Here is a 22,971-nt window from a genome sequence, read left to right as displayed (position 1 = left end):
ATTTAGTGTATCTTTACATATTGTTTTAATATCTTAATTAATAGCACATCAGTTTGTAGTGCAAACAGTTTTACCGTTTACTGCACGTTGTTGTTATTCTCTTTATTTCCCCTGTAGTGGTTAATGTACTGGAAGTCTCACCCATAGGTTTACTTCCTAAGGTGGATACGATTCAGAACCTACCTAAAAACATTTCATAGGTTGTACACCAAAAAAATCACACTTAATACTCTGCCTTAACAAGGATGTGATTGTTATCTGTACCTGTGACAATATCTACGCGAACTTGTCAATTCAGTAAAGAAACCTTCTAAACAAACACACTCCACGTGAAACAAAAGCCATGTTCACCAACCCACTTTGAACAAAAAACTTGCCCTCCCTTAACCGACATAATGAAAACACCAAGGGAAGCAAAATAGCACTGAGGGGTTTGCGCTCATGTGAATAACCTTTTGGCGCTGGCATCACGGCTTCCACTTTCCAGAATAATTGAATTTGGTGTGCTTTGTGACCACGTATAAAGGCTTCCCTTTGCCAAGCGGCAGGCCTGGCTGTGGCCATTGCATAACACAGCCTGTAAAGAATAAAGGGAGAGCCGCTGGGGCCTGGGGATGGAGGGAGGGAAGACACGTGGGAACTGCTGCCTCCATTGGGCAGCTTTGTCTGGGGCCGATCACGGGCAGAGTCCCTCAGGCATTAGTGTAAGCATGCCTTACATTGCACTCATTCCACAGTCACAAAAGCCTCCCCACAGAAACTACGCTGAAGCAAGTGGACGAAGGAGATCGGACTCTTAGGGAGTCACCTTAGGAAACCACACAGCGGACAGTCCGTACGGCAAACGGACGCCGGTGATATTCGCTGTTTACCCGACTATTGTTTTGCCGAGGTGAAGCGCCCTTCCTGCCACAAAGACCCTCTTGTAAACTACAGCACTAAAGACAATACCAAAAATATTACATAAAAGACCTGTTTATGATTTAGATTAAAGATTGTTCTCAAAAGAACTCTAAAATGTAGACTTCTTTTTTGCACATCCAGCATTGTGAGATTTGCCGCTCGAATTGCAGTCATGTGACGTTTTCAAGCCATGACAGAAAAGCAATACCACAGAACAATTTTTCACTCTTTTTCGATGAAAGTCACGCCCACCAAAGAATGATAAGAACTTTACAGATACATTCTAAATGAAGGCCTACCAACAAACATCACTACACAAACAGACACAAAAAGGGTTTAAAGGGAGTAGTTCACTTTCAGAACAAAAATTTACAGATAATGTACTCACCCCCTTGTCATCCAAGATGTTCATGTCTTTCTTTCTTCAGTCGTAAGGAAATTATGTTTTTTGAGGAAAACATTTCAGGATTTCTCTCCATATAATGGACTTCTATGGTGCCCTCGAGTTCGGACTTCCAAAATGCCGCTTCAAATGGCTTTAAACAAATCACAGCCGAGGAAAGAAGGGTCTTATCTAGCAAAACGATTGGTTATTTTCTAAAAAGAAATTACAATATACTTTTAACCTCAATTGCTCATCTTGTCTAGCTCTGTGTGTACTCTGTGTAGAGATTAAAAAGTATATAAATTGTAAATGTTTTAAGAAAAATAACTGATCGTTTTGCTAGATAAGACCCTTCTTCCTTGGCCCTTTGAAGCTGCATTTAAACTGCATTTCGGAAGTTCAAACTCGGGGGCACCATAGAAGTCCATTATATGGAGAGAAATCCTGAAATGTTTTCCTCAAAAAACAATCTCTTTACGACTGAAGAAAGAAAGACATGAACATCTTGGATGACAAGGGGGTGAGCACATTATCTCTAAATTTTTGTTCTGAAAGTGAACTACTTCTTTAAATCTTCTCCATACAGATTTCAATTTATCTATATAATAGAAGAAGAAAATGGTAGCACGCAGTTCAGGAGTGTGGGGCAGGTGCTGGAAGACGGCCCTGTTTCACAGAGGAGCTCCAGTGGTTTCCCAGGTGACTGAGCAGTGAATTCACACACTGATTCCAATTTTCACTACAAGCCGTCACCGTGCCTGAAAACCTCAAAACTCATGTTCATTGGTGCACAGCTGATGCTCAAACAAGCCGGTGGTGTAAAACATCATGCCCACGATCAACGTAATTTCCTCTGAATATTTTATCTTTTTGAATGTAAATTTAACTTTTTTTTTATTAACTCTATAGTATTAATTATTATTTTATCTTTGAGGTAGAATAATGCTTTGATGCAGTACCTCAGACAAACAATGAAAAACATGGTAAAGAACTACATTAAATGTGCATAAATGCAAAGCTTCAATTCTCTGTTCTAATGCTTTATGGCCTTGTCTGCCATTAAAGAGATGGTTGACCCAAAAATAAATATATTCTGTCTTTAATTACTCACCCTTATGTTGTTCCAAACCCGCAAGACCTTCGTTCATCTTCGGGAACACAAATTAACGCAACTGACATATTTATGGCCTAGAAAGGTGAGGGCATTGTTGAAATAGTCTAATCCCTAATCTTATGAAGCTTTGAGAATACTTTTTGTACACAAAAAACAACAACAACAACTTTATTAACAATATCTTTTCTTCCAGGTCATTCTGACTGCATTTATGAGAGTACCACGATGCATGGCCGAAGGTCTTATGGGTTTGGATCGACATAACAGTTGTAATTAATGACAGAAACTTCATTTTTGTGTGAACTAACCCTTTACGAAATGACTGTACTGTAATATGAGTCTGATGAACAGAAATCAAGACATCCTTGTTAAATAAAAGTATTAATTTCTATCATATTTTTCCCCCCCAAAAAAACAAATTATACTGTCTCCAAGCTTTTGAATGGTATAGTGTACAATAGGGCTGGGCGGTATGACGGTATATATCGTTACCGTGGAATGAAATGTGTACCATAAAAGAATTTTTTATTCCGTGTATACCGTGAAATGTAAATAAGTGGGCGTGGCCAACTCACGTGCAGCACGCGTGAGGCTGAGACTGGTCAAACCATTGAATGCAAGACTGAAGGATATGCTGCGAGGTTGTAAAAACATGGAAAAGGAGAAACGAACAGACGAGGAGGGCTCAAAAGAAAATGTTTACTATATTTATAAGATTAAAAATAAAATACAAAATAATCAAATAAGATCAAGTCCTTTTCTTTTCCTAAATATTCAAGCTTATTTATTATATAAAGCCCTTTTGCTGGGCTCGACGTTAACGCTTGTCCGGGACAAGTGGATTTTGTGAATGGGCAAGTGAAGGAGAATTTTACTTGTAACCTGATTAAAACATCAATAACAAACAATAACTAGCGTAGCACCGAAACTTTGGTGAGAATTATTCTGATTGTATTACTTACAGTGTAAACAGTGACTGAAAACGGACAGTATCAAGTATGAAGCTCGTAAAGCCTATCTGAATCACGGAAAATTTAAAACTAATGGGCCAACAGCATACACAAAGAAACAAACATACTGCGGTAGAAAAAAAATATATAAATATTGTATAACATATTATATAGGTAAGCACCATTACGATTGCAAACGCAACATTGATTTTATACAGTAGTTCAATAAACTAGTAGTTAATATTAACTGACTTACATTTTAGACACATCACTGACCGTTTTTGTTAATGAAATAGTTATAAGTATAGACACAGCAGAACAGTCGCGAATCTGAGAAATACACAGCGGTGTTTCAATACTGAATGATTTAGCATTTAATTTAATGAATCGGGTGAGTCAGTGAACGAACTGGTGGTTGGTGGTTCAGTTTCATATTTAAAAGTATTGCATTTTTTCAACATTTTAGATTTATATGTTTAGAAAAAACATTATTTATGTATTTGCAATTTTACTGTGAAAAAATGCATTTTCGGAACCTCTTATCTTCATTAAACAGTCTAAGTAAATACATTTAAATAGCATTTTCGATACTGGCTGGGTTTTTCCTATGCGGTGGAAAGATGGAGTTTGTTGATACTGATTTAATCTGAATGGTAACCATACAGAGTCTAGTTATTCTAAAGTTAAAAAGTGTCCTAGAAATCAATTTAAAGGTTGTATCAGCGATTTCAAGCCGAAACATAAAGTGTCACTTTCAGCTGACCTTTCTTCACGATCCGCTCGCAGCCTGCCCCATAAATTGTCTGTAAAAAAAAAAAACGCGTCTCTGTGGTCAGCCTAGGGTCCGAGATATGCATATCAGCGAGCGGATTGTGAAGAAAGGTCAGCTGAAAGTGACACTTTATGTTTCAGCCTAGAATCGCTGATACAACCTTTAAGGCAAATATCACAAATGTTCTGATTAAAGTAAGACCTTATAGAGCAGTGATGAGATAATTGCTTCAGAATAAATTAATTTACAGCAAAAAATTAATTTTTTTTGCCTCGGACAAGTAAATTTTTTACTCGGACAAGTGAATGTCTGATTTACTTGTCCGAAAGGACAAGCACATGTCAAACCTTAATGTCAAGCTCTGGCTTTTGTACATTTTCTGGAATAACTACTTATATAAAAAACTATATTGTGAAAGATATCGTTACCGTGAAATAAGATTTTGGTCATACCGCCCAGCCCTAAGTGTATAATGTTACAAAAGCTTTTTATTTCAGATAATTAATCTTTGGATTTTTCTATTCATCAGAGAATCCTGAAAAAATGTACTCAACTGTTTTAAATACTGATAATAATTAATTTCTTGAATAGCAAATCAGCATATTAGAATGATTTCTGAAGGATCATGACATTGAAGACAGGAGTAATGATGCTGAAAATTTGGCTTTGATCACAGGAATAAATTACATTTTAAAATATATTCAAATAGAAATTATATTATTTAAAATAGTAAAAATATTTCAAAATTGTACTGTTTTTGCTGTACTTTAAATCACATAAATGCAGGCTTTGCGAGCAGAAGAGACAATAATCTTACTGTTCAAAAACTTTTGACTGGTAGTGTATATTCAATAAAAAAAAAGTATGTAATCAGCTTGTAATGTAATGCAAATTTAAATGAAACACCACTTTTTCTGCATTTCCCATTCTCGATTCAGAAGTTCCACGGTGGACACACTTCTCGTATTATTTTCAACTATTTTGACTTGGCGACAGAAAACAACGAGGAAAAGAGAGAGAGGAAAAGACAGAATGTCATGAGACTGACTTTAACTCATGTCGCCCACATGAGCGCCCCAGTTCAACGTGTTGTCCTCACACGTTCACCTCAACATCTGCTGGATAACTCCTTACCGCTCTCCTGACATGAAAATATAAGATTTCTCAGACTCTAATCAGCTTCACATTACAAAAGCACGTCACATGCCTTTGTCGAGGGGAGCCTTCAAGCAGATCAGGTTTTTCTTATCTAGATTCATTTCAAGCTACCCCATTCCTTCTCTTGAAAAAGAGAGGAAAAGTGGACAGAGGGCATAAAAGATGCTTTTGAGTGAAAATGAAATATTCAGAATGTAACAAGAGCAATGAACGCAAAAGTGAAAGACTTTCAATTTGTGTGGGATGTTGCAGCGTCCATGACTAAGACAGCAAAGGGATAGTTCACCCAAAAATAAAAAAATCTGTCATCATTTACTCACCCTCAAGTTGTTGCAAACCTGTATGAGTTTCTTTGTTCCGCTGAACACAAAAGAAGACATTTTGAAGAATGTGGATAACCACATAGTTTCTGGTCACCATTGCTGTCCATGGTATTTTTTCCCACACTATGGGAACTTTTGGTTACTCACAATCTTCAAAAATTCTTCTTTTATATTCTACAATAGTTTGTACAACTTAAGGGTAAGTAAATAATGACACAATTCTGGATGAACTATCCCTTAAACGCCAATGACAAAAAGTAGATTCACTCATTAAGAGGCTAAAATCGTGTTTTACTCAAAATACTGGAAAAAGCATTTATTAATATCATTATAAAACTATGTAGACATCAGTGTTGACACTGTAATCCTAATGATCAGCTCTCAGCACAATGACACCATACAATCAGAGTCATACTATGACAGAGCTGTCTTTGAGGTGGTGATCTGCTTGCTCATTATTTTGACACGAGTGACCATACAAATTAAGATGAAACCATGTCAAGTACCCTGAAGGCAGCAAATCCCCTCTATTTAATTTACACAAGGCTTCTAGTTAACTCGTGTTTAAATGAGTTGGCCTGAAAGGCTGGTTTCTCTGCTGGTGAAAATACAGACCTCACAAAGCACATCCACACTGCTTTCCCAGCGGCCCAACTAGCATTCCATACATATTTGCACATGGAACTCTTGGAACTACAGTTCAATTCTCTCTTTCATTTGAACACTGTTTACATTATGCGACCACTTTTTAAAAAAAATAAAGAGGGGGAAAGGACATGCTTTTAATAACTAGTAGTAATAGCAATGTGCTTCTTAGGGATACTGAAATAATGGCGTAAACTGTAAAATGCAGTTTCCTCTTGATATTGTAAATTCTGACATTTTATCTTGGCCCTATGCTAGATTTGAGTGGCAAGATATCTAGATTTAGCCAACATGGCTAATGAGGAAAATTATGTGGTGGCACAGGGGCAAATACCAATGTGTATCTTTTATAATTTGACTGACAATCATGAGTAGCTCATATAATGTAACTCAGCTCAAAACCACATAAAAGACAATACTGATCAAACCAAGTAAGTTATTGCCAAATCGTAAAACAGTTATGATGGTTATTAATAATCCCTCACTGTCCAAACAGTCTCATAATAGAATATTCACTGGCATAGATGATTTTGTTCACACAGCTTTCATAAAAACAACTCAGCATCTGAGAGATTATAGGATGCTTAATAAAATGTCATCCCTCAGCTGATTACATTTAACGTAAAGAAAAGTGTTAGTAATTTACTTTTTACACTATTTTGTATGTTTATATTTTTCTTACAGTGTTATATATAATGTCTGATGTATAAACAAATGTCTAACATATGTTACCCTGGACCACAAAATCAGTCATAAGGGTACATTTTTGTTTGAAATTGAGATTTATACATCATCTGAAAGCTGATGAATTAGCTTTCCATTGATGTATGGTTTGTTAGGACAGGACAACATTTGGCTGAGATACAACTATTTGATAATCTGGAATCTGAGGGTGCAAAAAATTTAAATATTGAGAAAATCACCTTTAAAATTGTCCAAATGAAGCTCTTAGCAATGCATATTACTAATCAAAAATTAAGTTGTGATATATTTACGGTAGGACATTTACAAAATATCTCCACGGAACATGATCTTTACTCGATATCCTAATGATTTTTGGCATAAAAGAAAAATTTGATCATTTTAATCCATACGATGTATTGTTGGCTATTGCTACAAATACATTTTTGCATTATTTTTTTCTTTCAGCGTTATATATAATACCTTCTAAATTTGCATTCATTTAAAGCATTCATTTTTGAGTTCAACTGTTAAAGCAACACATGGTTGGCATTCACTCTCAAGTATTACAGTTACAGTAACTGTTTGTGAACACCTGGTTTTGTTTAATACCATCCAAAAGTATTGAAATGTAGGGAGAACACCAACAACAAGGTTTTTACATACAAATCTAACCAAAGAGACTTCTTTTCCAGGTGAATAGTTATCGATGAGTAATTCAGAAAGCGAACATATTATTTCCAGCTCGTGTGATAGCAAATTGGCATGACAAGCCCAAAGAAAGGATAAACAACCAGCCATGTTACAATGTGTCAGCTCTGGACTGTGGAATGAAAACACTTCCATTCCTAACTGTGCAACTTCCCTCGCTTCTTAATCATCACTTCAATCTGAGCCCCCGCCCTCTACAACCAAACAATCATCAAACTTGAGGCAATAAAGCATGCAGCAGCTCTCCCAGTCACTTTTACCTGTCTCTGGGGTCGATCCATGAAGTTTGTCGAGTGTTGTGGTCAATGTAAAAGACTCTGCCATCATAATCCCTGGCTTCCTCCCAGCCCGGGGGCAGCGGCAGCTCCGAGCTCTCTCTCCGCTTACAGCTGCTCACCCACGGCATAGCACTGCTGGGACGGTAGGGGGGTCTGACCCCCTGCCTTTACTCCAACAACAAATATATCACAACTTTCTACTGCATTACAAATGTTGAACTCCCATCGACTCTCGGAAACACAAAACTTCACGACGAAGAAACGAACGTGGGTCAAATCGACACAGGCAGTCCTGCATCCACCTTTTCCAAAAAGTTTTGCGGCGCTCTCATGACTCTATGTGTCGGTCCTCCATGTTTGACTCTATCTACCATCTTTCATTCCACACTGTCCATATTCGGGCAGGCGAATTTGCATACGCACCGCCCCCAAATGCTTACGCAGGTGAAAGTAAGCCAATAGTAGCGCTCGTATGATTTTGGGATTGTTGTTGATGGAAGTGGATGCTGTTTTTTTTTAAAGCACACAGCGAATTTGTACATTTTAAGAATTATTAATACATATAATTGATCGAAGCAACTGTTATCTCAATGGACTAACTGAGTCAATAAAAAAAAATATTTAAATTTTGTTTGTATTTTGTTAGAGCAGTAGTCTCGATCTGGGAAAGGGTGTATTCAGAGAAAAAAGTTGAAAAAGTAGCATACTCATAATTTAAACATTTTCTTTTTGTGGTAAACTTATAAATCTCTATTTGAGTAATTTTCAGGAATGAGAAAATGAGTTTTTCCCTTATCACAGAACCTCAAACGCTTGTTACTTGAATTCGTTTTCATTTTTAGTAAAAGAGCGCCATCTAGAGATTTCTTCACCTTCCAGTTTCCTCACCCACCCTACATGAAGCTACATTTGTAGATGTGTTGTAGGCTAGTATAGTATTCAGGGAAGGCAGGGGCAATAGTTTTAACACTGGTGTCTATCACTGATCTACAGTAAACATAGGTGTTTAGTTTTGTTGGTGTTTGCTTGTCACATGAACACAATTCATAATTTGCACTTTAGACTTTTAGAACAATTACAAGATATAAGAAGTTATTGTGGTCTCTCTCTTTCTCTCTGTCTCTCTAAAAAAGGTAACATTTACTTTATTGTTAAAATGTATTTATAAATTGATTGATTGACCTTTTTTCTTTTTTACATCAACCTGCCATCAGCAACCCTGGCACATTTTACATAGATTTTATGTTATTAATGTGTATTATCCCTGAATGAATGAATGAATGAATGAATTAAGGGGAGACACTGCAGGCAAAAATGCTGTTTTTTCATGCACATATCAAGTTTGAGATTTTGGCCTTTTTGGTTTTTCATAAAGTGTTTTATTCAGACTAGTGGAAAGAAAATATCCAAAAGACACTGTTAAGTCTTTTATAGCACTTTATCTATTTGTGTCAATAGATTTCAATTACAATGCATATTTTTAAAGGCCGTTTTCCAAAATGAGTTTTTTCTTCTACACTGAGCCATAAATCTCCACTTCAGTAGCACTTACACACACCAAACTTTATATTTTTATTCCTGTCTAGATTCTGAAGGGTTTTACAGAGGGATTTGTTCATATATGATTTGCTTGATTTTATTTCCCCAAAAATGGTAAAACATATAGTGTTTCCTGCCTGTTCTAAGATTTTTCTGAATTATGTTGTGACAAAATGAGATACCCAAAATCCCCTCTAATGTGTCCAAAAAATTAAACAAGAATTTTGAAACTGACTTCATCCAGTGTTAAGATTTTTGTACTAGAAATTTATGCAATTTAGTGCATATTTCATTAAATAATGCCTCATTTGCATATTTAAACCTAACATTTTAGAAAACTTGTAATACAAAAAATGTTTGCAATTATCAAAGTAATCATTCAACTGGGTAAGTAAGGTGATAACTATTAGTTAATTTTTTTACCCTATTTACCTGCAGTGTCTTGCCCTAATTTTTTTAAGCCTATGTTTAGTCACTGACATACTGGCTTACCGTATACACATTTTAAAACCTTTACTTTTTTCATATAAATATTATTGTAGTCCCCATGTTGTATAACGTCTAGGTTACGAAGGTAACCCTCGTTCCCTGAAGGAGGGAACAGAGACGTTACATATGGGAACTCGCTTGAGAGTCCAATCATCTCTGAGCCTTATTCAAAAGCCCAATGAAAATTGGCGAGTGGCATTTGCATGCCAAGCCACGCCCCGTACATACGGGTATATAAGATGGCGGCGTGCAGCCAGTCATTCAGGTTTATGCTGAAGAGCCGGATCGAGCTGGCGTCAGCGCCACGCCAGGGTCGTTGCAGGGGATGTAACGTCTCGTTCAGGGAACGAGGGTTACCTTCGTAACCTAGACATTCCCCTTCAGTCGTTTCACTACGACGTTACATATGGGAACAGACCCTATGGAACAGGCCACGACCCTGACGCTGCGTTACGCACAACCCCACGTGCTGACAGGCGGACGTGTCAGCAGATGGAAATTGTAACGTAACCTTCCCAACGCCCTGGGGGCCAGTAGAGGGGGCCCCGCAGGGATGCCAGATGTACTGAAGCATGGGTTGGGGGGGCGGAGCACATGAGATCTTCACATGTGGAAATGAGAATAATTCAATATATCCATAAGCTTTTAGGGATACACGAGGGAAACAGCGGTCTTCTCCGCTGGAATATTGAAAAATATAGCCACAACCTGCGGGGCGAAGGAGACCCAAGCAGGATCACAGTCAGGGACTACTCCATATCTAGGCCTGACTGCGGGGCATGGAGGACCCAGGGTTCGCCGGAGGGAACATACTGGGAAATGGCGCACAGATCCACGTGGGAATGGCGCAGCAAGCCGACACCAGCCATCCTCCCACTCACCTGAAGTCTTATGTTAAGACACGGGAGGATATGGCCTCTACACGGAGGTTGTAAAACCTAGCGAAGGTATTAGGTGTCGCCCAGCCCGCAGCTCTACAGATATCTGCTAGTGAGGCGCCATGAGCCAACGCATAGGATGAGGCAACACTCCTGGTGGAGTGGGCATGAACACCTAAGGGGCATGGCTCTCCCTGGTATAGATAAGACAGGGAGATGGCTTCTACCACCCACTGGGCCAACCTCTGTTTGGAGACAGCATTCCCTTTCTGCTGACCTCCGAAGCAGACAAAGAGCTGCTTGATGCGTCTGAAGTGCTGAGTACGGTCTACGTATATACGCAGAGCACGAACAGGGCACAGCAGCGCAGAAGCTGGGTCTGCCTCCTCCGGGGGCAGAGCTTGCAGGTTCACCACCTGGTCGCGGAAGGGCGTGGTGGGAACCTTGGGCACATAACCGGGCCGGGGTCTCAGGATGACGTGAGAATCTCCAGGCCCGAACTCAAGGCACGTTTCGCTGACAGAGAAGGCTTGTAGGTCCTCTACCCTCTTGATGGAGTTCAGTGCAGTCAGGAGCGCTGTCTTAAGTGACAGGAATTTCAGCTCAACTGACACAAGTGGCTCAAATGGGGCCTCCCGTAGGCCGCGGAGGGCGACGGAGAGATCCCAAGAGGGTACGAGGTGCGGTCTGGGAGGGTTAATCCTCCTTGCACCTCGCAGGAACCTCACAATGAGTTGGTGCTTACCCAGGGATGTTCCATCTACTGCATCGTGATACACTGCAATGGCAGCAACGTACACTTTGAGAGTTGAAGTGGACAGCCTGCGCTCCAACTTCTCTTGCAGGAAGGAAAGCACTACTGCAATCGTGCATCTCTGTGGGTCCTCTCCTCGAGAGGAACACCAGTCAACGAACAGACCCCACCTCAGTGCGTAAGCCTGCCTCGTAGAGGGAGCTCGGGACTGAGTAATGGTATTTACCACGGCCTAGGGGAGGCCAGCGAGGTCTGACGCGTCCCGTCCAGGAGCCAGACATGCAGGTTCCATAGGTCGGGGCGCGGGTGCCAAATTGTGCCCATCCCCTGAGAAAGAAGGTCTTTCCTCAAGGGGATCTTCCAGGGAGGGGCTGCCGCGAGGGAAATGAGTTCTGGAAACCAGGTCCGGGTGGGCCAGTGTGGCGCAACCAACAAGACCTTCTCCTCGTCCTCCCAGATCTTGCACAGGGTCTGTGCAAGGAGGCTCACTGGGGGAAAGGTGTACTTGAGCCCCGGAGGCCAGCTGTGTGCCAGTGCGTCTCTGCCGAGGGAAGCCTGGGTCAGAGAGTAAAAGAGCTGGCAGTGGGAGGTTTCGGGGGAGGCGAACAGATCTATCTGAGCCTGGCCGAAATGACTCCAAATCAGCTGGACTGTCTCGGGGTGGAGTCACCATTCTCCAGGGTGGGTGGACTGCCGTGAGAGCTGATCCGCTGCACGGTTGAGTTCCCCTGGTATGTGAATGGCACGTAGCGATTTCAGCCACGTTTGACTCCAAAGGAGCAGACAGCGGGCGAGTTGTGACATGCGAGGAGAGCGGAGACCGCCCTGGCGATTGATATACGCCACAGTCGCAGTGCTGTCGGTGCGAACAAGCACGAGTTTCTGACGCAACGTCGATCGGAAGCGACGAACGGCCAGAAGCACAGCCAACAACTCGAGGCAATTGATGTGCTACTGCAGTCGAGGTCCTGTCCAAGAGCCCGATGCTGCTTGCCCGTTGCATACAGCACCCCAACCCGTAGTGGAGGCATCTGTGTAAACTACAACATGCCTGGACACCTGTCCCAAGGGCACTCCGGCCCGAAGGAAGGCAGGGTCTGACCACGGGCTGAATAGGCGGCGATCCGGAGTGTGCCACGGTGCCATGCCCGTCTTGGGACTCGGTCGTGTAACCGGCGCTGAAGCGGTCTCATATGAAGCAAGCCCAGCGGCGTCACCGCGGCTGCAGCTGCCATATGCCCCAGGAGTCTCTGAAATGTTTTGAGAGGAACCGCTGTCTTGTGTCTGAATAAGTCCAGACATCTCAGCACTGACTGAGCACGCTCGTTTGTGAGGCGGGCTGTCATGTTGACCGAGTCCAGCTCCACACTGAGAAAAGAGATCCTCTGCACTGGGGAGAGTTTGCTCTTTTCTCGGTTGACCTGAATGCCCAGATGGCCGAGGTGCTCTGTTCGCACAACAGGTCTCGTGAGTGATCTATGAAAAGCCAGTCGTCGAGATAGTTGAGGATGCGAAGGCCCGACTGCCAAAGAGGGGTCAGGGCTGCCTCCGCGACTTTGGTGAAGACGCGGGGAGAGAGGGACAGGCCAAATGGAAGTACTTTGTACTGATACGCTCGACCTTCGAAGGCAAACCGTAGAAAGGGTCTGTGACAAGGAAGGATCGAGACGTGAAAGTACGCGTCCTTCAGGTCGATGGCTGCAAAACAATCCTGGGGACGAATGCAGGTTAGCATGCATTTTGTCGTGAGCATCTTGAACGGCAGCCTGAAGAGGGACCGATTCAGAGCTCTGAGATCCAGGATGGGTCTTAACCCACCGCTCTTTTTGGGCACGATGAAGTAGGGACTGTAGAACCCTGACTTCATCTCGGCTGGAGGGACTGGCTCGATTGCATCCTTCGCCAGTAGGACTGCAACCTCCGCATGCAGGACAGCGGCATGCGTGTCCGAACGGACAGTAGTGAAAAGGACGCCTCTGTACCCATGGGCCGGCGGAGATATTAGAGTACACAGAGGCTCCCGGCCCTCCACCGGGAGTGGGGACATTGATGTCACTGTCCCCCGAAGAGCAATCTCCATCACCTCTGGGTTGCCCGCGTCAGGGACGTTTCGCAGCTTTCTTGCGAGTACTTTTGGCTGGTCCCTGAGAGGCGGACGGCGCCGCTCTCCTACGGCCAGCTCTGCGCCGGGCTGCCAGCCTGGCTTCATGGACCTCGGCGGGAGTAGGAGCTGAGGTTGTTTTTGGAGCCACAGGGGGGTGCTCGGCCTGGACTCCGGGGAAGCATACTGCTCTGGCCACTCGACGGGGCCACACTGAGGTGCAGACGGCCGCAGGGCTTTGGAGGCCGGCGGCACGTTCTGCACGGTGACTTGCAAGTCCCCCTGGTGCCTCGCCACGGCGGCCGAAAAGCATTGACGGCTTAACGACGAGCCGCGGGGCACCGAGGGGAGCCGTCTTGCAAAAGAACGGCGGTTCTTCAGCGTGACCATGATCATGCGTTCACAGTGAACGCACGAACCATCCGTAAATGCTGCCTCAGCATGCTCTCGGCCCAGGCATGCGAGGCAGTGTTCATGTCCGTCCTCAGAGGTGAGGAAACTGCCACATTCAGCAGCGCACAGCCGGAAAACCATTCTGAAAAGAACATTTTTACACAGCCGTAAGAAATTGCTCTTTCAGTCCCGGTCTGCCCAGGGAGGAAACCGCGGCACACTGTGCACTCAGTGGGGCTTGTTCGCTGGAGAGCAGGAGGCTTTTTGATGGCCGTGAAAACGGCCGCCCGCAGGATCCCATTGGCGGCTGCCAAACACTCTTTTAGAACTCTTTCAGATGGCAGCACGTCAGCGGAGAAGAGCTCTTTGTAGGCAGGAACGTACTTTTTTTGTGTTGAAGGCTCGACCGATCAGAGAGGCTCTGAAGCAAAAATCTGAATGACGCCATCTTATATACCCGTATGTACGGGGCGTGGCTTGGCATGCAAATGCCACTCGCCAATTTTCATTGGCCTTTTGATATTTTAAACATTTTAAACATTTATATATATATATATATAATGTACATATATTTTTTTGTAAATATAACCAATTTTTGATTTTCATGGTTTTCATGTTCAAAAAAGTTGGTACAGAGGCAAAGATAAAAGTAAAAAGGTTATAGAATATCCAAAGTAAACTGTTTTGAAACAGTTCACAATAAGCAGGTGAAATGGAGATAGGTGAGGTTATCATGTTTGGGTATAAAGGAGCATTTCAGTCTTTGCAAGCAAAAGTCGAACTCGTCTTATCACTTTGTGCCAATTTTTATTGACAGAAGTGTCAAACAAAATAAAAAAATCACATTTCTTTAATCACAAAGAATTTAGGTCTTTCACCAACTACCACACATATATTGTGAAAAGATTCAGGGAATCCAGAGAAATGTCAATCTGTGTAGGGCAAGGCAAGACACCTCAGGTGAATGTGCTTCACCTTTGAGCCTCAGATGGCATTGCATAAGTAACTGTCAAGCTGTGGTGTTAAATATAGCCACATGGGCTCAGGAGTACTTTCGGAGTCCAAAGAAAATGGGAAAAATGGACGTCAAGTCCTCAAAGACCAAAGGAACTATCCAGACTTTCATCAGCAAACGACTGTCATGGTATGGGGGTGCAGCAGAGCAAACGGCATTGGTGACTGGAATAAGTCAGAAGGTACCGTTGAAATGGAGGCATGTATTGAGATTGTACAGACACAATACTGCCATCAAGATGACGTCTTTCATGGGAAGTCCATGGCTATTAGATCAAGACAATGCCAGGTCTCATTATGCATGTGCTACAACAGTGTGGTTTCATAGACACAGACTGAATGTAGTCCAGTCCAGATCTGTCCTATATTGAAAATGTATGACCAGTCATGAAAAGGAGAATCAGACAATGACAATCACAGACTGCTGAGCATCTGAAGTTTTTTATCAAGCCAGATTGGACAACAATTTTGCTTGCAAAACTTGAAGTATTAGTATCCTCAGTTCCCAAACAATTAAACATTGTAATTAAAAGGAAAGCTGATGTGGCACAGTGTTAATCATGCCTCTGTCCCAACTTCTTTGGAGTGTGTTGCAGCCATGAAAATCAAAATAGGTTATATTTACAAAATAAAATAAAAAAATTCTCTTTGTACTTTAGTTAATTAAATGAAGGTTTAAGAGAATTAACAGATGTTCTTGATTTTATGGCATTTCACAAAATGCCTCAACCTTTCTGGAATTAGGGTTGTATCTTTTCAATGATCTAACCTTTAGCATTTCATACTGACATCATAGATCAAACCTCTGTGTATTTTTTAGAAACGCCTTTCTCACTCCTTATCTCACTGTTTCCTGGAAGGATAAAGTAGATCTAACTTTTGTTTTCTTACTCCTCCTCATCCGTTTCCATTTCTCATCACACTATTTAAACACATTAAGCTACTCTGTGATCTTAGTTACAAACTGATGCACTTGCTTGTGGACACTCTTAAAAATAAAGGTGCTTTAAAGGGTTCTTCAACCGATGCCATAGAAGAACCATTTTTGGATCCACAAAGAAGCATTCAGTCAAAGATTCTTTAGAGAACCATCTCTTTCTTACCTTTTTATAATCTGAAGAACCTTCTTTCGCACAAAGAACCTTTTGTAAAACATGTGGAACCATTTTTAGACAAAAAAGGTTCTTCTATGGCATCGTGAAGCACCTTTATTTTTAAGAGTGTATGCTGTAATTTACATTTTGCCAAACCAACTTTAATGTCATCAAAAACATAAATATATTCTGAAACAATCTATAAAATATCAGAAATAAAGAAGAAGGACATTAGGACATTTAGCATCAGACGTAGCTTTACAGCTCTGTTATAGTTTTCATAAATAACCTCAACATCCACTATCAACTTCTGCAGACATTTAAAGAAATAATTCAGAAAAAATTACAATTCTGTCATAATTATTGCACCCTCATATTGTTTCAAGTATCAATTTGTTCATCAGTGAAACATACAAGGAGAAGTTTAGAAGAATGCTGATGCTAGTATACCCTTTTTCATAAATTAAGTGTGACCATGGAGTTGAATTCGTTTAGGTTGAGAATGAGAACTATTCTTTGACTAGGAAAGTAAAAAAAAAGACATTTAATTAAATAAAATCACATATCTGACTGCGTGTTGATAACTAACTATAATCAACATAATTTTCAGACAAAGTCTGAAATGTGTGTGTATGTTAATTATGCGTTTGTTGAGAGCCAATTATGTGTTTGTGGAGAGCCACTGTATCGCGTCACAGATTTCCCCTTTATCCTCCTACTGCAATACGTGGCATTCTGTAAGTCTGTCTCAACACAATTTCACACGCTGCAGACGCCAGATCTCAACCTAAATGAGACAGCCTCACACTTCAGGTAACACTCTTTTCTTTGAATAATCTAATATTTTTCATGCAGATAGAGACTGTACTGACATGAGCATCAAAGACAATGATTTCTCGCACAATGCTTAATTGCATTGATATTAATTGTACAATATGTAAAAACATCTTAAATAAAATCTTGAAATTAGCAGTAAAACATTTGTAATGTTTGTGTAGCTCAGCTGTGGAGCATGACACTAACAACGCAAGGTTGTGGGTTCAACTCCCAGAGAACGCATATACTGGCAAAACATTTACCTTTAATGCAATGGAAGTTGTTTTAGGTAAATGTTTCTGCTAAATGCACAATTGTAAAAAATTGATGTAAATGGAAAGTTTAACATGTGGTGCTATCCAAGACATTGAATAAATACATTTGTGACATTGATCTGTATGGACAGTCAGATTGAACCACAAGATGCTCTTATTCTTAAATCATGCTGGGTAAATGAAACGAATCATAAAATTTTACAAACTTGTGGAACATATCAAATGTTCAGTTTTTTTTTTTTATTCAACTCACTCCAGCATTTTTGTTTATAATACAATTGGGAACAGAAGCCAATTTAAGAACCAAACATGTGAAATAATACAATAAAAAAAAAATAAAAAAATAAAAAAAATAAATAAATAAATAAAAAATACCAGACAACATTTTCCCTTAAATTAATGGAAATCAGTTTAAAAAGAAAACATGGGAAATAAAATAAAATAAAATAATAAAATAAGGCATACAACCTTTTTTTCCCTTAAATGGAAGAAAATCTATTTAAACAGAAAATATGGAAAATAAAAACTAAAATAAATAAATAAAACTAAAACAAAAATAAAATAAAAAAATAAAAACAAGGCAGGCAACTTTTATCCCTTAAATTGATGAAAATTAATTTAAAACGAAAGGATGGGAAAACTAAACTAAAATAAAAACTAAACTAAAATAAAATAATAAAAATGAGGCAGACAACGTTTTTTCCTTAAATTGATGAAATTCAATTTAAAAAGAAAACATAAAATAAAATAAAAACAATAAAAATAAGGCAGACAACTTTTATCCCTTAAATTGATGAAAATCAATTTAAAACGAAAGCATGGGAAAACTAAACTAAAATAAATAAAGTAAACTAAAATAAAATAAAACTAAATAAAAACTAAACTAAACTAAAATAATAAAAATGAGGCAGACAACTTTTTTCCCTTAAATTGATGACAATATAAAATAAAATAAAATAAAATAATAAAAAATAAGGCAGACAACTTTCCCCCCATAAATTGATATATGTGATATATATATATATATATATATATATATATATATAAAGACAGAAAACATAGGAAATAAAAATAAAGTTAAATTAAATTAAATTAAATAAAAAAATTATAAAAATAAGGCAGACAACATTTTCCCTTAAATGGATAAATCTATGAGAAAGAAAACATGGAAAATTAAATAAGATCATATAAAATAAAATAATAGCATAAAAATAAGGCAGACAACTTTTTCCCTTAAATTGATGAAAATCAATAATATAAAAGATAAAATAAAAATATAAAAAATATAAAAATATACAGAGACAATAATATATAATATATATATATACCAGACACCTTTTTCCCTTAAATTGATGAAAAAAAAAAAAAAACAATGCAAGAGTTGTCGGCAGGCATCAAAGATCCCCATGTAGGTACACATCGCATATTTGGCGTGATCTCCTTTGCGTCAGAGAATAGACTGGCAGGCAATTAGCAAAGCTTATCTCACCCATTCGTTCCTTAGAGAGAAAAAAAACTTTAGAAACAGTTAAAATGTTCCTTTCGCTTTTCCCTATGGCAACCCCTACGGCAAAAGTGCTGTTGCTGATAGCAGGGAAACCAAATGAAAAGATACAAACAAACTATAATGACGTAGTAAATTCCAAATAGTTTGTCCCTTGAAAATGACAACAATCACGATTTTAATGGCATCCTGTCTACAGTTTAATGGCATCCCGTGTGGCCTTTGGTCTCCTCCTGGTAGACCAGGGTCTGAATAAAAAACATCTCTCTCTCTCTTGCTCTCTTTCTCTCACTAAAAAGGATCCTAGAGGGCAGGGCCTAAAGTTTGAGTGCCCATGTGCACATTTCCTCTACCTCTTATGCTCAGATGATGAGTGCCTCTTACTGAAGACCGACGGACTGTGAAGAACCTGCAGCAGAACTCTACAGTATCTGGATCCAAGGTGCTACTTCGGTTCTTCTCGCTTATTCTTGAGGTGCCAGCCAAACCTGAGGGCTGTCAGACCCCAAAAAGGACCAGGTAGTCAGAGGTAACCATGACCAACCCATGCATGGTGGTTCTGGAACTGCTCGGAATGCTGCTCGGGACAGGGGGCTGGTTTTGTACGCTGGCGGCCACCATTATGCCTCAATGGTTGTCACTCTCTACTGAACTATTGAGCATGGAGAGCTACGAACAAGGGCTTTGGGAGGCTTGCGTGGTCCAGGAGGTCGCTGGCACAGAGTGTCGCCCCTATGAAACCATCCTAGGCCTCGAACCGAAGATCATGCTGGCCCGTGTTCTGATATGTATTTCGGATGCCACATGTCTCCTCGGACTTCTCCTCGCCATCCCTGCCATGAGTCAGATCAATTGCTGTAAGACTGAGGAGGGACAGAAGACCAAGCGAGGTTTGAAGATCACGGCTGGTGTGTTTTTATGCATCGCTGGATTGTTTGTGCTCTTTCCCATCTCCTATATTGCTCACGATATTGTTATGAAGTTCTTTGATGAGACCGTGCCTCACGGAGTGCCACGTTCAGAGTTTGGGGACGCGCTGTTCATCGGATGGGCTGCAGGACTTCTTGACATTGTGGCAGCCACGCTGTTATTTGCCTCTTGCTCTTATTCCAGAGACAGTGAACCACATCTGGTGTATCACCATCAAAGGCAGGAGATCAGAACTATCGACGGTGCGAGAAAACGTACTGAGTACGTTTGAGGTACTTTTGAGGTGAAATGCCTATTAATGTTGATGGAACAGGAAAAAAAAAACTTTTTTTCCTTTGGAAAACATTTATACTTACATTCTGTGTATGCATAAATGAAACCCTTGAAACAGGTAAAGCATTATTATGATGCATTTATCCTTTAATATCTGAGTAGTCTGATTATTTGTATTATCAGTAATGTTTTGAAATTGAAAAATTGCCAATATGTTTTCAATTGCTTTGATAGCGATGTAGTAATTGAAAAAGTGACAATAATGTTTTTTCTTGACTTCTTTTGTGGAATTTTGATCACAAATATTGCCTTAATGTGCATATTATATACATAATATACAAATTATATATACACGCTAGTACAGAAAAGCATAAAGATAAGATTTTGGTCTTTGTGTGTGTGCGTGTGCATTTGTACACTGAACATTCAGTACTCAGTGCCATCTGCAAAGGCAATACAGTGCTTCTCAGTAGGAAGGATGTGTCCTAGTAAGGCTGCATATCCCGGCTGGCACGTCATCAAGCCACTGATGATTTTGGAGAGGAATGCATTATGTTTTCTTGTAATTGTTTTGTTGTAAATGAAGCATGTAAAGCTAAACTGTGTATAATGAGAACCACTGGAAGATCACAGATAGTTGCATGTGCTGCATTATTAGAATGTCAGATTTGTAATATGAAGTATTCTTCGAATTGTAATTTAAATAGTATTTTTGTGCAGTGACCGTCACACAGAAAACTCAGAAGGAATGGACGAGGAAGGACGCATCCTCACTAGGATGCAGCTTTCCGTTTGAGAAGCACCCATTGTTTGGAGATCATTGTTTGTAAACAGCACCAAAAAATCAACTTGTACTAATCCAGAATACTGTCATTTTTTTAGTACAAAAAAAATAAATAAATAAAAGATACTTATTTACACGTATTTTATATAATATTATGCACTATATGGGGCAGTGATTATCAGGGTTTAAGCATTTTAAGACATTTAAGCACATATAAAAAAAGACATATTATTTAGCAAGCCTGTAACCACCTAAAGCCATAATCAGTTCATTTAAAAGAAGCATTTTTGACCAATCCTGGTAATTTACCACAGAAATATGATGTTTCTTAATGTTTATGACTGTTATAGCGCCAGTTTGATCTCCCTCAAACTTTGCATGCTTGTTTAGAATCACCTGTTGCATGTGCTTAAGAGGTTTTGTGAAGTTTTGAGTTTTCATTTAAACTGTAAAAAGTTTTCACCAGTTTCAACTTAAAAACTTAAGTTTAGCAGCTGCCTTAAGATTGTAAGTTAAATCAACTTAAGTCATTTCAACTCACAAGTTATATCAACTCATTTTTAATGTAATAAGTTAAAATGACTTGTAGTTTTAAGCTGATTTAACTTAAAAACTTAAGGCAGCTGCTCAACTTAAGTTTTTAAGTTGAATCTGGTGAAAACTTTTTACAGTGTAGCCTTTATAGGCTTTTGAGTATATTTGGACAGGCCCGTTTTGTAAACGTCCCTCTTATAGCTTCCCAAAGGGTAAATTTAAACTTTTTTTTTTTAAATGATTGACCTTGTCCAGAGAGTTGTACTGCAGTGTTTTTTTCCAGATTGAGCAAAAACCCGACTAGTTTGCAAATGTAGGTTTTTCACATCTTCTCAATCATTTAATGAATGGTTTGATTAACTGCAGTGGTTCTAGAGGCAAATGTTCAGAATGAGGAGGTCTATTGTATAATATGGATAAAATGTGTATGTGTGAAGAACATGCAATATACAATCATTTATGCTCATGAAAATGTGATATTGCCCCCGAGTGGCCGATTTCTTTCAAATTTCTCACAGACCTTTTGAGCTGTGAGTCAAACAGGCCCACCAAGTTTCATTCCATTCTGCCTCCATTAACCTTGTCTAACAGATGCTCAAAGTTCATGGCATATGACGGCCATGTTTTCTGAGATACAAAACTTTGGACCAAGACTGTGTGCAACGATTTTCACATCGATAAGACAAATGGTTGTGTAATTATGGCCATTTTTATGGTTTTCCCTCTTACAGTGTCACCAAGTGGCTAGGATCTGACATTTTTTTCTTATGACCTCAGATTAAGATCTTACATATACATTGTGATATTGTCAAATATATTTCATTCTGTTCAAAAGTTATAGCCATTTTAGTAAAGGCAGCCCTGCCTCTTTCAAACGTTTTGGTGTCCCTTTGCAATGGATCAAACTTATTTTGATCATTATTTATGTTCACTCTCCAGAGAATCTTTTTGCATTGGTTTGATTCTGATTGGGTGAAAAACCTAGGACTAATTTGCAAAAGTAGTTTTTTTTTATTTATTTATTTATTTTTTTTTAAAGGCAAAATATTTGGATCCAAATACTTTGCCCAGGCTGATGGACAAATCTGAGGCATGTGTTTTGTCCGGCGTAAGCCAAGGATTCCAACAACACAAGACACTTGAGCCTGCGATGAAAAGTATCTCATAAGGAGTTATGAGTGATTTCGTACTTTTGATCACTGTAGCGCCCACGTCAGGCCGATTGGGGCGAACATTGGTGACATTGTAGAAGGTGGGACTGCTACCATCCCTCCAAGTTTCAAGTCTCTACAACTTACGGTTTGGTCTTCCCGATCAGTTTTACGTGGAGATTGCTGATCCTTGGCCATTCTAACAATTTCATGGGCCAAAAAAAATGCCCCACAGTCTTTCATAGCTCACATTTTTTAAATTAAAATAAAAATGTTTAATTGTTAAAAAATCAGTTTTATTGATTTTTTATTTTATTTTCCTAAAAAATGTTTCAAACAAGAGTACAAAAAGGATAAATCAAAGAAAATTAGATTTGGTTTTCTGGTGCTTAGTCAAGGGAGCTAATGGCAGTATAAATGCCTGCTTGAGTGTAATTGTCTCTGATGGTCTGCCTATCAGAATAGAGACTAAGCTGTGTTTAATGAAGGCTCTAATGAGCAGTGTGTTCTCTGAGGAATGCC

The 22,971-nt window shown here is 39.6% G+C and overlaps 2 protein-coding genes across 3 annotated transcripts in view; one reads left to right on the top strand and one right to left on the bottom strand.

Moving 5' to 3' along the window:
* Nucleotides 1-8,274, bottom strand: part of wwc3 (WWC family member 3) — a 56,937-nt gene extending 48,663 nt beyond the window's left edge. For both annotated transcript variants that reach the window (XM_073851376.1, XM_073851377.1), the window contains exon 1: nt 7,903-8,274. In XM_073851376.1, coding sequence (XP_073707477.1) covers nt 7,903-8,048 — 146 coding nt within the window. In that variant the 5' untranslated portion in view covers nt 8,049-8,274. The remainder of the gene's footprint in view (nt 1-7,902) is intronic.
* A 10,855-nt stretch (nt 8,275-19,129) lies between these two features.
* Nucleotides 19,130-21,023, top strand: cldn33b (claudin 33b). Its single transcript, XM_073852355.1, has one exon. It carries the CDS (start codon nt 19,313-19,315, stop codon nt 19,976-19,978), a length of 666 nt encoding a protein of 221 aa, XP_073708456.1. The 5' UTR covers nt 19,130-19,312; the 3' UTR covers nt 19,979-21,023.
* Nucleotides 21,024-22,971: the final 1,948 nt, after the last annotated feature.

This window comes from Garra rufa, chromosome 12, assembly GCF_049309525.1.
Source record: "Garra rufa chromosome 12, GarRuf1.0, whole genome shotgun sequence".
Taxonomy (NCBI): domain Eukaryota; kingdom Metazoa; phylum Chordata; class Actinopteri; order Cypriniformes; family Cyprinidae; genus Garra; species Garra rufa.
The sequence above is the reverse complement of the archived record's forward strand: the minus strand, read 5'-3'. Positions and strand labels throughout refer to the sequence as shown.

Excerpts from the sequence above, each read along its gene's own strand:
- cldn33b (XM_073852355.1), top strand. The coding sequence starts at position 19,313 with ATGACCAACCCATGCATGGTGGTTCTGGAACTGCTCGGAATGCTGCTC.